Below are 14,205 nucleotides of genomic sequence, written 5' to 3' on the forward strand. Positions count from 1 at the left end.
GTTACCTAGGTAACCACATCCTGATATCCATTTTCCTATATCTGCCTTATGCATTACTGAAGTGGCCTAAAAAAAAAACCCACTGGCCCTGCTAGTGAGATCAAATTGCTGCAAATCTATAGATTTTACACTTCAGTGCTGTTTCATGGTGACTTTAGGCTGCTTCCTCTCATGTGTAGAAACAATCACGCATTTCAGAGATCTTAATCACTATTTTAACAAATCAATAGCTGCCAATTAATGATTATTTTATATTTGTAATAATCTAGCTCAATCAAAAGTCTTTAAGAGAAAAAAACAGACCATCTAATCTCAAATTTTTGAGAAAAATCATCAGAATTTAGAAGGTGAAATTGGAAGTTCTTTTTTTTTTTTAAATTCACTTAAATTATTAATTTATTAAAAAAGAAAAAAAAACTGTTTTACCTTAGAATGACTGACTGATCCACTGTTTTAGCTCTAGACGAATTAAGAAAAATAGATCAATCACGAAGTTGCTCAACTCAATTTTTTCTAACAAAAGGGACAACTTCTGGGATTAAAAAAAATGGACCCATCAACTAACAGAAACTGCAATTTCTCTACTGACCCTTTGAGGCTGTCTGTAAAAATCAAGTGAATTCTCATAGACTTAATATACATAAAGGGACCATTTAAAAGCATATTTTCAGTCTTGTATATAAGAAAAAATGGTTTTGGCAACTATCTTATTTGGACCATATGGATCAGAGTCCAAACTGGTGAGTTCACAGCAACTATGTCCATCTTTTATCTTTGAATTCACCTCGATGCAAAGCTTCTAATACTAGCTTTGTATGATTCCCAGTCTAAAATAACGCTTGTTTATCTCATCCTTGGTGAAGCCCCCTAGTTCTTCCGCTGTCCCTCTTCTTCTAACTTTAACCCAGCTTTCTTTTGATTGGCTGTCACTCATAAACAGAAAGCTTGAACAGCAGATGGGTGGGGCTTCTGAGTTGTGTGCCTGGGATGACCATAATAGTGATAGTATCTCTCATGGACATAGAGCCAAGATTACAAACACTGCCTGAAACTGAGCATTCAGAGCAGTCTGAGTTTTCAGCTCACACAGATTACTTGTACATACATGTTCATGAGCATCATCATCGAAACAGTATATAAATATACGGCAAACAATAACAAAAACCAAATTGAGCTATTCCTGTATGTGTGCTCCAAAGCTAATCCAGTGTCTGGTACTGTTAAAAAAAACTATCCTGGCAGCTTATTCCCAGGTCGAAGGATTGGTTTCCCCTCAGCAGCATTTTTAATTATATCCTAATAATTGCCTGGCTGCATATTATGTGTGTATCCCATTACTTTTAATTAGTTGCCGCATGTTAGTTGTGGACTACTTTTTGACCCCAGCCAGCTACAGTAGGTTGTGGAGTTTTAGAACCACAAGAAGCATACCCAAACAAATCAAGCTGATTCTTAAGAGACGCCACTGTTTCTAGAAAAATATGTGGTGAAAAAATATAAGCGTCTTTAGTAAAAACAAACCTATCTTCATTCAACCTATCTTCAAGAGCCTTTCATTCCCTTTGCTACTTCTCTGCCCTTTTTTCATCTGTGACATTTCACCCACCTCAGGCAATAACCCAGGGCCATCAAAATACCCCAGAGGAGGCTCAAAATGTTAGCATACTTCCTAGTTGACTCTTACATAGCTTTCATTTTCTGCTTTTTCTCCACAAATATTCAAAATACTTGAAGACATGAATCAGGACTGCACACGCCCTTTAGAAAAACAAAAAAACCACTCATATCCTTCATGTATCTACTATCAAAAGGTGCAGCGATGTCTGAAAGACTCCCTTCAAGCACTTATGGACCAGCTTTGGGCCCCAAACAGTCACTATTTCTAGGCTCTTTTCTGTTATATAACATAACTTTTACAGTTACTATGTTCTTAAGTTGTCAAATATACAAGGAGCCGGGAAGAAGGAGGAAACGTAGACTCCAAAAGCCGGTCCTAGCAGGTCTGGGGCTAAGGATAGAAGTCGTCAACAACTGAAATGTCAAAATGTTATTTATATTTAAAACATCAATACTTTAGATGCTCTACGAGGACTCGTGCTCCACAGGGTGCTTAATTCAGACCAAGAAAAGTACTTACAGGAACAATCTGAAATGTGTGCTACAAGCAACCCACTGTTAATACACTAACTCATAGTGAGTCTGAGTAAGTAACAGTGAAGCTTGAAATTCACACTACTCCCACAAGGTATCCATTTTTTATTTATTTGTTTTTTGTTTTTTACAAATCTGGCTCTCAAGGCTATTTCACTGCCATCTGGCATAATTTCTCCCTAGTTTTTGTTACCAGCATGAGAGCTGACATACAATATTGTGCAAAAGTCTTGAGTCACCCCTCGTTTCTTAATAATGTGCTAGGAAAATGGCGAACAGCAATACGATTCACAGAAATATGTGCAAACATACATGGAAATATAGCATATAAGACAAATGGAATATGTAACAAAAAGGATATTCAAAGCTCGTCTTTGGACGCTGTCTGCCTTTTGTTTTGTTTTCTGTCAAATTTTCACACTGTTTTAATAATGTCAAGGTCTGGGGAGGCCAATCCATGACTGACAGTGTGTTTTATGCTTTTACAGCATGGACAGTGCTGTAAAAGGATCACTGGGATCACTGACATGCTCAAAGAAAGAAGCCGTTTCCATCAATTCTGACAAAATTAATTCAGTTCTTGTGGAAAAACCTTTTCTCCACATTTTCCTTAAGAATTTCTTCTTCACATACATTCTTCCACTGAGAACATTTCTAATGAGGCTTCAGTAAACAGTAGATGGACCAACTGAAGGGCCAGCTGTTTTTTTATGGTTCGAGGTCAGTAAGCACAACCAGAATTCATACATAAGGTGAGAGACTACATTTCAAAGCCTAATCACCCCTCTTTTTATTCATTTTAAGGATTGTAGCTGCTGCAATTATAAGCGGCACTGTCAATTTTTCAGAAAATCAAAGGATTTTAAGAGCGACTTATTTTCCGAAAAACACGGTAATAACAACGGCCCGCTTGCATGCGCTACCAGTTCCACACCACTGACGTTGCACCATTTTTACAAACCAATTCTGATTAATCTGTTTCATTCAACGATCCGCTTTCACCCTTCTCATTCTCCGTCGCCCCCATGCTTTTTCTGCCATGTGCGTATGAAAACAAAGGCACTGCGCATGCACGTTTTACCCATATTCTATTGCGATATTTCATTTTCTTATCGTTGCCTAACATTATTCTGGTATTACCGTGAACAGTATGATATGGCCCAGCCCTACTCCATGTGTCTAATTCCCTTAAATGCACACCACGATGACACCTGCCAGGTTTCAGGCTCTTTTGGAATCACCTTTTTGTGTAAAAATGATATTTCACGCCTGCCAAAGTGGAATCATTTGCATTTTTTTAAAAATATATATTAAACTTAAGACCTAGTAACTTTTATGCAATTGCTTGCTCACCAGGTTCCACCAGAACAACCTTAACACTCTTTAGCTTCTTATATTCAGCTTACAAAATTGAAACAAATGAGATTTTGTGACAGGCTGCTAGCAACAAAGTGCCTAAAAACACAGCTTAAAACTGGTTCAGTGATAAATTGTCTCTTATGTGTAGACATAACACTGAGTCATCCCCTCAGTTAGATGCTTTTCTTATGCTTGATTCATATGCCACTGTTTAGTGGCTTCAAAAAAACAAAAAAACCCTCAAACATTCCCCTGAAAATGGTCAGATTGAACAACTGGACTGACAATAAGTGAAAAAAGCAGCCAATGTCTTAAAGAAAACACTTTTAAAGACCTTCAGAGAGCCTGGAGAACGATTGCTCATGACAAATTTAAAGGCTACAAGAAAGTCTGGCTCCTTGGGACCAACACATAAATAAATGCTTGTTTTTTTGTAATGTACACAAACCATTCCAAATGTGTGATTTATGTTTTACTTTAAACCAGCTCACCATTATAACTGCAATAAATTCAAACGCACTACAGGCACAGCCCTCCAGCTAGAGATCTTGAGAGTCGCACTGCAGCTTTCTGCTCCACTCCTCTGTCTTATTTTTAACTGTTCTAATCAGCATGTAGAAAAGTGTGCCCTTTGGAGGTGTCACTGAAATAAAGGTTAGGGCACAAAAACCCATTTGGTCAAGGAGCACTGCAGTAGTACTCACATTTTAGCAGCCTTTCTCACCATGAGCAACCATCTGAATCAAAGTGGGACTGAAACACGCTCAAGTCCAAATGCTTTTCATTACATCAGCTCCAGCCCTTTCAATGTGAATTGCAGCCAGTGGTCTTACTACAACATCATATACACTTAGAATACAAGCAGCAGTATAAGAAGCCACCAAAACATAACTAAACTAGATTTGACTTTCTGACAGTAACACTTGTATCCAAATTGGATATAAAGACAGCTTTTTTTCTTAAACATACAAGACATACAGTTAGAATACACCAAAACATATCACACTGTTAGATAAACAATAGTGATTTAATACATTAGCATTTTTTCCCAATCCAGTTATTTCCCACAAAAGAGTGAGCCTGCCTAGCATTTTTTAACAGCCCAGCTTAAATATCTGAAACGCTTTACTCAAAGTCGCCAGATCTGAAATCAGTCAGAAAAATGAGGAATAACCCTTCTAAAAAATAAAAAAAAAACATTGTTATAGGTCTGATTATTTCTTTAAATTCATAAATTAAATCTCAAAGTTCTACTTAAGCTAAATGCTTTCAAACTGCTATTTTTTGTTATTGTAAAGGACTTCTTAATCCTTAAAACTGAAACATTTAAATGCAAAAAAACATGAAAATATAAAAATTTGGAAGATAAAGAAATAACCTTTTAACACTGACACACTCCAAGATAACTGCAGATCATTTTAAAGCGTTATCTGTGAACCAAACCTACACAGCATGTTCATACAGTGTTTACTGATACCAGAGTGAAAAATATTCAAAAGAGGAAATAAATGTTTCATTATTATTAAAGTAAAAATAAAAATGACTCAAATATACTAACACAACTACTCACCTCAATACTGAAGTACCCTCGATCTACGTAGTCACCAAGGAAAAGATAGCGCGTGTTACTCGGTGAGCCTCCGACTTCAAACAACTTCATAAGGTCAAAGAACTGTCCGTGTACATCTCCACATACTGCCAAAGACAGACAAACACATTGCTCTTAATTTCTCAGTTACATATTATAACCATGTTACTTATTCTAGATATAGATGCTGCTCTTATGCAAGTAATGGCCATAAATAACCAAATAGTTCAAATAGTTCTCCTAAAAGATTTTATCCTACTTGTTGTTTTGATGATGATGGTGGACAGAAAAGTCAAAAATTACCTTTACGTGTTTGGGACCAGACGATGTCCCACATCTACTTTAAACCATTTACTGACTCCTTGTGGCTTTTCACCAGTATACTTCTGGCAGGCTGCCACTGCTGCACCCACCAGGCTTAACAACTCTTCTGATGAAAACTCTGCTATGATCAGTGATAGTATATCTGTGACCTGTAATCCTGGAAAACATGCATTCCATAGAAATAGAATCACAGGGAGACAGCGATCACTCAGATAAAGTAGGTATTGCTTCACTCTGAAGCTGAGAAGGGTCACTGCACTCTCCTTTTATCACACCAGCCAATGGGTTTTCTTGTTAATCCTTATCTAGTGTGACTATAGGATGCATGCTTGGTAGTCTGTGTGGTCACAGGTATGAAAGCATGTAGATATCCACGTGGAACCTGGAACCAGGTCTACTTAGGTCAATAGCGGACGATGAAACTAAGGTTACCAGTGGGCTCAAACCATGCTAATGTGACATCACGACTTCTGACGTGCAGGATGGTTTAATGTTGTTTCAGATATGCATGCCCGCAAGCAGGTCGGTCTTTCCATCTATTTCATATTATTGTAGGACTATAAATACAGACGGCACAGGGGCGAGAAGCTGGAAAAATAAAAATAAAAACCTACATTCGCTTCATTTGCAGTTACTAAAGCTGTGCTTTTCCCTGAGTACAGACACGCACCTATTAGATGAGGTGAGTGCATACTCAAGCATACAGATAGATGGTTACTCAGCTGTGCTGCTCTCACAGTTTGAGAGCAGTGACCAGTGCGTAAGCTATACTGTGACTTGACAAAGCCGTAGAATCCCCTCAATGAATGGAAATATATGCATAGAAGGGTTATAGACACTGCAACAGATTATTAAAGATTGAGTATACTGCACGCTAAATTTTAAGCTAAGTGGTAAATGCTGATGTTTGCTTGGCACGCAAAAGGTCGCTGGTTCAACTCCAGCTGGACACACAAGGCCCTTTGGGGTTGCGTCAGAAAAGGCATCTGAGGTAAAACTCAAAACAAAACGTATGTGGAGCTACCTGCTGTAGTGACCACTTGTGAGAAGGGAGCAGATAAAAGTCAATAACAATACGGACTGTGGCAGTACCTTTCTAACCTTTTCAGCCATTGCAGAGGTGGAGGGGGGAATTCTTTTTAAGTTGAATTTTTTTTTTTATTATTTACTGTCACTGAAGTCACTACTTCTGAATTATGCAGCAAATGAAAGCCACTTATCTGTGTGTTCAATGAGAACGAAACAGTAGCACAGCCACGACTTTGTACAAATACTTGATGTGTATTTAAAGAACAACTGACCAAGCGATACTTCTCATATCTCTTTACCTAGGACTACTCAGCTATACAAGCTATATGAGCTAAATGAGCTATTCTAATCAATCACATAAACGTGCAAAGCCATATTTATCATGCTTGTCATCCCCTCCCCCAGAGTTTAGCTTTAGTAGTTTTAACAGGGTTTTGCTTCCTGAGGTTGAAAAACAAAACAGAGAATGCAAAGGTCAGCTAAGGAGCTGACACTTTTCAAAGCCTGACTGACAGCCTGCGAGGCCCTCTGATCTGGTGAAAGAGTGAGGTGTCAGCCATAGAACATAAACAAGCCTGCAGTGGAATAATGCTGAAGCATCACCGAAGCAGACTTTAAACATCTGCTCAGATGTCTTCAAATAGCTTGTTTATTCTACATCCATCTGCTTTACACTACTTGACAGTGATAGTCTGTCGAACTGTGCTCTTTACTGTATGTCAAAGTTCAAACTCAGTTACACAGGAGCAGCACAATTTCTTAAATGGATCTAGTGTAGGGTACAGCACATGTGGGTGGGCAATATTATTGAGAGTCCGAACAGTAGACCTCCAGCTCAACTGTAATCTGCATTTTTGTTAGATTATCCTGGAAACAGATCTGAAAAAGTATGCAAGTAATACTTAAATAATGATTTCCAAATTCACTAAATACATGACGCAGTCCTCCTTAAGCTCCTAATATCGAGCATCTCACCTGTAATAGGTGCCTCCACCTCCAGCATGCACTTCTCTTGACGGAGGATGTTGGCGCCGTCGTTGATGATCTTGAGAGCCACGTCCTCTTCCACGCGGCCCTCCTTGACGAGGTGGTTGCGGAGCAGCTCAGCATTGGGCTTGCCATCTTCATACAGCTCTTTCGTAGTCAGCTTATGTTGTGGAGGGTATGGCACAGCTGTTGATTAACAAAAACGAAAAAAATCATTATGATAGTCATATTTGAGCGTAGGTTGGCAGCTGCATGACAACTGAAGGGGAGCGATGCCGTCACAGGGGAGTGAGACAATCTGTGCCGAAATTCAAACTTCTGCCTGGATTCATGACTCAGACAATTTAGAAAAATGCAAGCATGATGATGCTCATTATTTATCAATTATTATATTTGCTTGTTCTTAGCCATCCAAGATGACGTCATTATGGTTCACCACTAAACATCAACAAATCCTCGATCATTCGAGAAAAACCTTCCATGGTAGGGGTGGGACTAAATCTCGATATTGTCACGGGATGTGGGGTTTCCTCCTGAATTATGATGAAAAGCTAAAAAGCTGTCAAAGTCAAGCTTATACGGGCATCGACAGTAACTAAGTTGCTGGCAACATATTCATTCGTGTTTATAAAACGAATGCTGCCAAAATTGCTGCATTAAGATTATTGGCCCAGTTCATCTAAAAATCTGAAAATGTGTTCGTCTAAACATTCACTGCATCCTTAAGATGAAGTGCATTTGTGGAATTTGTACACTGATAGTGCGCATTAATTAGCATTAAGGGCGTAACCAGTGTGAAACAAAGCAATCTGTAATGGTGTAATCTGGTTCCACTACAGCACCAGCACAGAGCTGTTAATGTCCACTTCAGACATACTAGTCTGGTAGTAATGTTGTAATATTCAAAGATTGTCCAGAAAATCAAGTGAAGTGGAAATACATCATGATAAGAGGTTTGTTTGGATTTCTTGGTAATGATCAAGATTCCAGTCAAAAATAATTTTTCCCTTTTTTGGTTTTTAATCTCTTAGTTTTTCTTTTCCAAAGAAAAACTCCAGCATGATGCAAAGTCTGGAGGCCTGAATCTCCAGAAGAAACCACCATCACCAATTAAGGATAAACGGATTTTCACCATTTGTGAGCAGCCGCAGATTATGATTCACTTATTTTTATATGGAGAGAAAAAAAGGAGACGGCTTGGAGAAAAAAGAAATCATAGGACTTATTTACTATATTTGCAGATCACCAAAAATACTCTCAACGTTCATTATTGCATTCAATTAATTATTAATTACAATAGAATAGAAGAGAATAGAATAGCCCTTTATTGTCATTGTACATGTACAACAAAATTGTGGGTGCACCAAACTAACTATGCCAGAATAGAATATAACTATGACTAAGTATGACTAAATAACAAACAGGGGAAATATAGATAAACAAGAGCAATATATACAAAAACAATAGAGAGGGACACATTAGAGAACAAGTTGCAAAGTGAAAAGAGCAGACTTGATCTCAATAGAGTCCGTGTGGGAGTGGCCTGAGTGATGAGGGTTACTGGTGAGTGGGCAGGGTGGGGTGTGGGGGGACAGTGTTGTTTAACAGTCCGAATGGCCCAGGGGAAGAAGCTGTTTGTGAGTCTGGAGGTGTGGGACTGATCAAATGGGCAGCGTATCCAACAGCTGGTGTGCGTTAGTTCTGTTGATGTAGTTTCATAGCAGTTTTATTAGATTTTTCACCATTTCAATAATATAGAAACAAATACAATAACGCTACCCTGATTAGTACTTGGTGATAGCGGGGAGGAAAACCTCCCTTTGAAAAGGAAGAAGGCATCAGAAGAAGGTCCCAGCAGTCCACCCTTGGATCAAAATGTTAATTTAGAAGTAGTATTGACACATAAGGACAGATTACCCCAGAAGTAACACAAAAGACAAAAGCAGTAAAGAAAAAAAAAAACCCAAAAACATTATGGATCTCAGCCTGCATTCACTTCAGCTGAAATCATGAGGTGTGACATTTTCCTTGACTGAGCCAAGACGAAGTTACTTGCACAGAAGCAGCGACGCATACACCTACATGATGACTCCATGTAAGAGACAAACAACAAGAAGCCCTGCACCTCGCTTAACCCCCCCCCCCAGCCGCACCCTCCCTCCCCCCCATAAGCTGCTCCACACCACCTACACAATCCTTTTACCATCATCACTAAAGGTCAGTGCTTTTGAGGCTGAGACCTGAAAGCATCACGATCAAAACACAATTAAGCGAGTAACAAGTAAACCTGGAAAATGTATCACAGAGGCAGTGTGACAGCAATGCAGTTGGGGCATTAGCTTACCGTGTATGGAAAACAACACGTTTTAGTTTAGCCTGTAATCACGGAAGCAATATTTAATCTACCTCTCTGACATGAGACTATAATGCAGGGAATTATATCAAAATTGCATAACTGTTTTAAAACAGTGTCCACAGTGTAAGTTAGTGCTCCAACACTGGCATCATGGGTTCATAAAGCTGCAGGAGCAGATAGCTGCCGACTAATCTGCTTCTAGCTCAAAACAATAGCAGAGGGAGATCCAAGCTCTCACTGCCTGGGTCTGAGAGGTAAAACCTCTCAGACCCAGGCAGTACGCCTGGTACGCCCAACAACAGACCAAGCGAACACAAATGCATTATGCCACCAATTAATTATGGTGTAAAGCCACCGTCTGTATGGCATGCAAAAAGAGGTGAGCCGATCTGGGATCGTGCTGATGATATGACCCTTCTTTTAAACCCATCCCTCACAGGAATCGTGGAAGGAGACAAACACCGGTATCGGCTAAGTGGTGCAGGCGGCAATGATCACAGAAAGGAGAGAGAGAGGAATTCTGAGAATACTGTCACACCCACACACAGTAAATCAAACTGCAAGTTGAGGAGAGAAAAAAAGGGATTCAGACTTAAGTGTGAGTGTTTTTACTAATCAGTGATGTGGTGCCTGGGGTTGCCAAATGTATTTGTCACTCAGGCTCATGCCATGAGTCTAGACTAAGAGTTTAGAGGCAGATCTGCAGATTGGGGTTTTTTTCCCCACAAGGAAATAAGTGCCGTGTTTTTATTGCTGGTGCAATAAAGCAAGGGAATAAGTCACAAGATGTTATTTGGGCGACAGACTACTGCCTGGCCTGTAGTGGAAAAGCTCCGACTTGACTAGCCTGTGTTGAGGACAAGCTGTCATGCACTGGCTAGTGTGGTATAAATAAACAGTAAGTGCTCCCAAGCATACGAGGCACGGCCGCAAAGAGAGCTGTAAGCTGAGGTACGAGCCTTAAGAACAGATTAGGTAAAGCCTCTATTAGCAAGGGCTTCGAGATTCAGGGGCTGTTTACTTAAAAGCTTTGTCACACTGGAAGAAGGTTCCTGTACGGACAAAGCCGGCCCCGTTTAAGAAAAAAAAGAAAATCATAAAGATACAGAATGGGCTGTGTCGTGCGCATGACATAACCTGACTGTTAAACATTTCAGGCAATAGCAGCGCTGACCACATTTACAAGCAATTGCCTGGAGGCTAGCTGGTAATCCCCCCCCCCCATTCCCCTCACATGCTGGACAATAACTTTTCTCAGTGCCAGTGGAGTGAACAAGCCATGCAGCTCAACAGGAAAGAGCCTGCTGTCCTCCAGTAATGATAATAATAGCAGTAATAATAAATTCTGGGGTTGATTTGCCTGCACGATCAAGACTGGAGCTGTCTGTTCAAACACAGATACAAATGAACCTCTGGCTGCCAGTAAACACACACACGCTAACACACACTTACACTCTCCACTTCGTGGTGAGGGGGGGAAGCGAAGCAACCCGCTCATTTACCCAGTGAAGAAAAATGTTTTGTTAAAAATAATAAGCTAATAATATAACATTAAGCTGCCACCGCCCTGAGAGTGACTTCTTATTAGAGGCTGCCTGGCATAATTAGCATTAATGTTTGATGAACTCTTCAAAACTACACACACACAGACGCAGGGCCGCTACTGCACCGCATCAACACCCACAGCCTGGCAGGACAACAAACGACTCAAGAAACAAAGACGCGACTATCTGCCATCCTGCCCGCTGAGGATAATGTTTTGGACAGTGATATGAGCCGGCGTCTCGAATATGTTCGCTATTGTTTCAAAATCCACACAATGGGGGAGGATTGAATTACAAAGATGCGGCTGGGCAGAGATGAATGGAGTGCACTGTGGCTGCATGAATTGTCAAGTCCACTTCAGATTGCTCTAATTATCAGTGAATGCATTACCCTTCACGAGCTAAACAGGCACAGCCTGGGTTTTTAATTTCCCGTCTCAGTCACTCGATCAAGTGGGGTGGTAGTTGCATCCGCTGCCCCTGTGGCCCGTCTGATTTTATTTTAGGCGCAGGGTCAGATTTAACACGGAGCAATAATAGAGTTCGATACGCATCAAAAGTGACACGAATCTTTACGAAGGGCCAAATCTCATCTTCACTGAGGGTCTTGCGGCATCGCTCAGCTGTCAGACCCGACTCTGAGGGACGAAATATCAGGTTTAATGACCGAATGATTGAGCTACCAGGTCAAAGGAAGTTAATTGAGCTTAACTGCTGATTTACACAACCAGAGGAGCATTAGTCTCAACAGGTCTATCAGTTAAGCCCTCTTACAGTCACAGGTTAGACGGTAGACCCAAACCCATAGCAGTGTTTTGTTTTTGTTTTAACTTAAAATCTGCACTAATAAGAAACCGAGCCTCACTTCAATCTACGGTCCTTCTCTCTTCCCTGTCACTGTGATGCTCTCTCTCTCTCTCCACCATGTGGCTGGCCATGTTGGGAACATCACTGGGGAGATTCTTTCCACAATTAACTCACTCTCTCCCTTCTGGCTCACACTTCAGCATTCCAGTCCCCTGGCAGGACACTCTACTAGTGCCCTTGCAGACAGAGATGGAGGCTGCTTTGGAATTAAGAAGCAAGCGGTGGTGGTTACAGGGGTGGGGTTAGACTCTCTTTCTTTGGGGGGGCTACCTCAGACTTTGCTATGCCTCAGCCATCACACCGGAGACACAACAGATGTTCGCCTAGTCTGTCCAATGAGCCTGGACGATGTAAGCGTGAAGGAATCCGTCTTGTCGAGCTCCACTGGTAACCTGAGCAGACCTCGGGTGTTCCCAAGAGAAGGTCTCATGATTTTAGATTTCATTCATTTGAAATATCAAGGTGACCGGAGAGGACGGCTTCTCGGCTTTGATTTGTGCCAAGCTGCGATCACTGGCATAGGTACCAGTGGCCAAGTGTGGAAATAATACTTTTATGAAATCATGATCTTGACCTGATTCAGGTTCATCCACAGATATCTGAGCATCCCCCTGATAAAACTGAAAGGCTTATGAGACTGCAATAGTACACATTAGTATTCACACACGTACTGATGATAAGGTGAGACTTTAAGTGTATATGTCGCTTTATAAAGCGTGACTTGTGTGACCAGGTATAACTATTAAGTGCAATTCTGTCATGCAACAGCCCGAGTATGTTTAAACAAAGTTTCTTCAAACGCTACAGGTGGTTTTCTGTACCAAACGTTAGCTTCCAGTCAAATCATGCATGATGCGCTGGTAGTGTGAGAGACTCTCACCTTTTACGAGCCGTTCCGTTGTGGACTGTTTCTCCGGCTTGTCTTTATCCTTTCCTGACATGTTTCCACTGAACGCTAATGTGTCGGGGCTTAAATCTCGAACACTTCTCAGCCCGCTAGCCTCAGGACCAGCTAGCACCCAAGTCTGGCCGTCACCTCAGTCTTGACTTTCGGCTGGGGGGGTGGGGGTTCAGAGGCACTACTACTTTTATGTTCGCCCTCCCTAACGAACTGTACAGACTAGAGAACGACAGAGGTCCAGCTTTTGTTATGGTTTGACTAGCTAATAACGTAGCTAGCTCGCAGAAACATTAACACTAGCGAATAACTATAGCACAAAGTAGGAATTTTGACACTGTCGTAGAAGTACAATTAACGCAAACACTGACAAGCGCTTGATGGTCTATATTTGTCAAGTGCAGCAAATAATACCCGGTTGTTACCCAGAGGGAGGCTGCCGTTAGCAGCTAATCCGATTTAGTTACTCTTTTTCAGCTAGTTAGCCAGCTAACATCTTAACGTGTTGGCAAGTCGGCGGACAGGCAAAGACAGCAGCGGAAGACTGGCGTTTCATCTTCAGTGTGCGGGGCGCTCGTTGAAGGAAACAGTGACAGCAGCACGCGAATCGCGATTATTCTGAATGCATAAAGAGCGCAAGTCCTCCCGAGATGCAGACAGCGTCTTGACAGAGTATCCTCCTCCTCCACCTCCTCCTCCTCCTCGGATTAAACTCTAATCTGACAGTGAGTGAGGAGCAGCGGCGGGTTTCCTACAACATGGTGGAGCCCATATGACGTGACTATGGAAACGCAACACGTGATTTAAGGGTGCGTTCATAACGACAAACCCACTTCTTCGTATTGTTCTGTTTTTTTTAAAGTAACCCGCAGTTTGCTTGGTTGCTACATATAAGCGAATGGAGAGACTGCCACCAAATACCACGCCAGCTAATAACGAGTTACTATGTCAACCGTGACAATGTCTCCCTCTGGCGTTCTCATTTGGATTCTCATTTTACTAACTGTCAATGAACGCTTCCTGAGTTTTATTGATTTCCAAGTTAACTAATGCAAAGTTCGATCGTATAACTGGGAAACTGTTTTTAGCTGATCTTATATAG

At 41.0% G+C, this 14,205-nt stretch overlaps 1 protein-coding gene across 2 annotated transcripts in view; it reads right to left on the bottom strand.

Annotated features, from left to right (window-relative positions):
* The window catches only part of ppp3cca (protein phosphatase 3, catalytic subunit, gamma isozyme, a), a 36,920-nt gene extending 22,919 nt beyond the window's left edge, over positions 1 to 14,001 (bottom strand). The window contains exons 1-3 of one of the 2 annotated variants that reach the window (XM_085181114.1): positions 13,086 to 14,001; positions 7,427 to 7,624; positions 5,081 to 5,205 (exon numbers count right to left, since the gene is read on the bottom strand). In XM_085181114.1, the coding sequence (XP_085037240.1) occupies positions 5,081 to 5,205; positions 7,427 to 7,624; positions 13,086 to 13,146 (384 nt within the window). In that variant the 5' untranslated portion in view covers positions 13,147 to 14,001. The remainder of the gene's footprint in view (positions 1 to 5,080; positions 5,206 to 7,426; positions 7,625 to 13,085) is intronic. The other variant, XM_085181115.1, reaches the window with a different exon arrangement.
* Between the last annotated feature and the right edge of the window lie 204 nt (positions 14,002 to 14,205).

Source organism: Neolamprologus multifasciatus, chromosome 12 (assembly GCF_963576455.1).
Source record: "Neolamprologus multifasciatus chromosome 12, fNeoMul1.2, whole genome shotgun sequence".
Taxonomy (NCBI): domain Eukaryota; kingdom Metazoa; phylum Chordata; class Actinopteri; order Cichliformes; family Cichlidae; genus Neolamprologus; species Neolamprologus multifasciatus.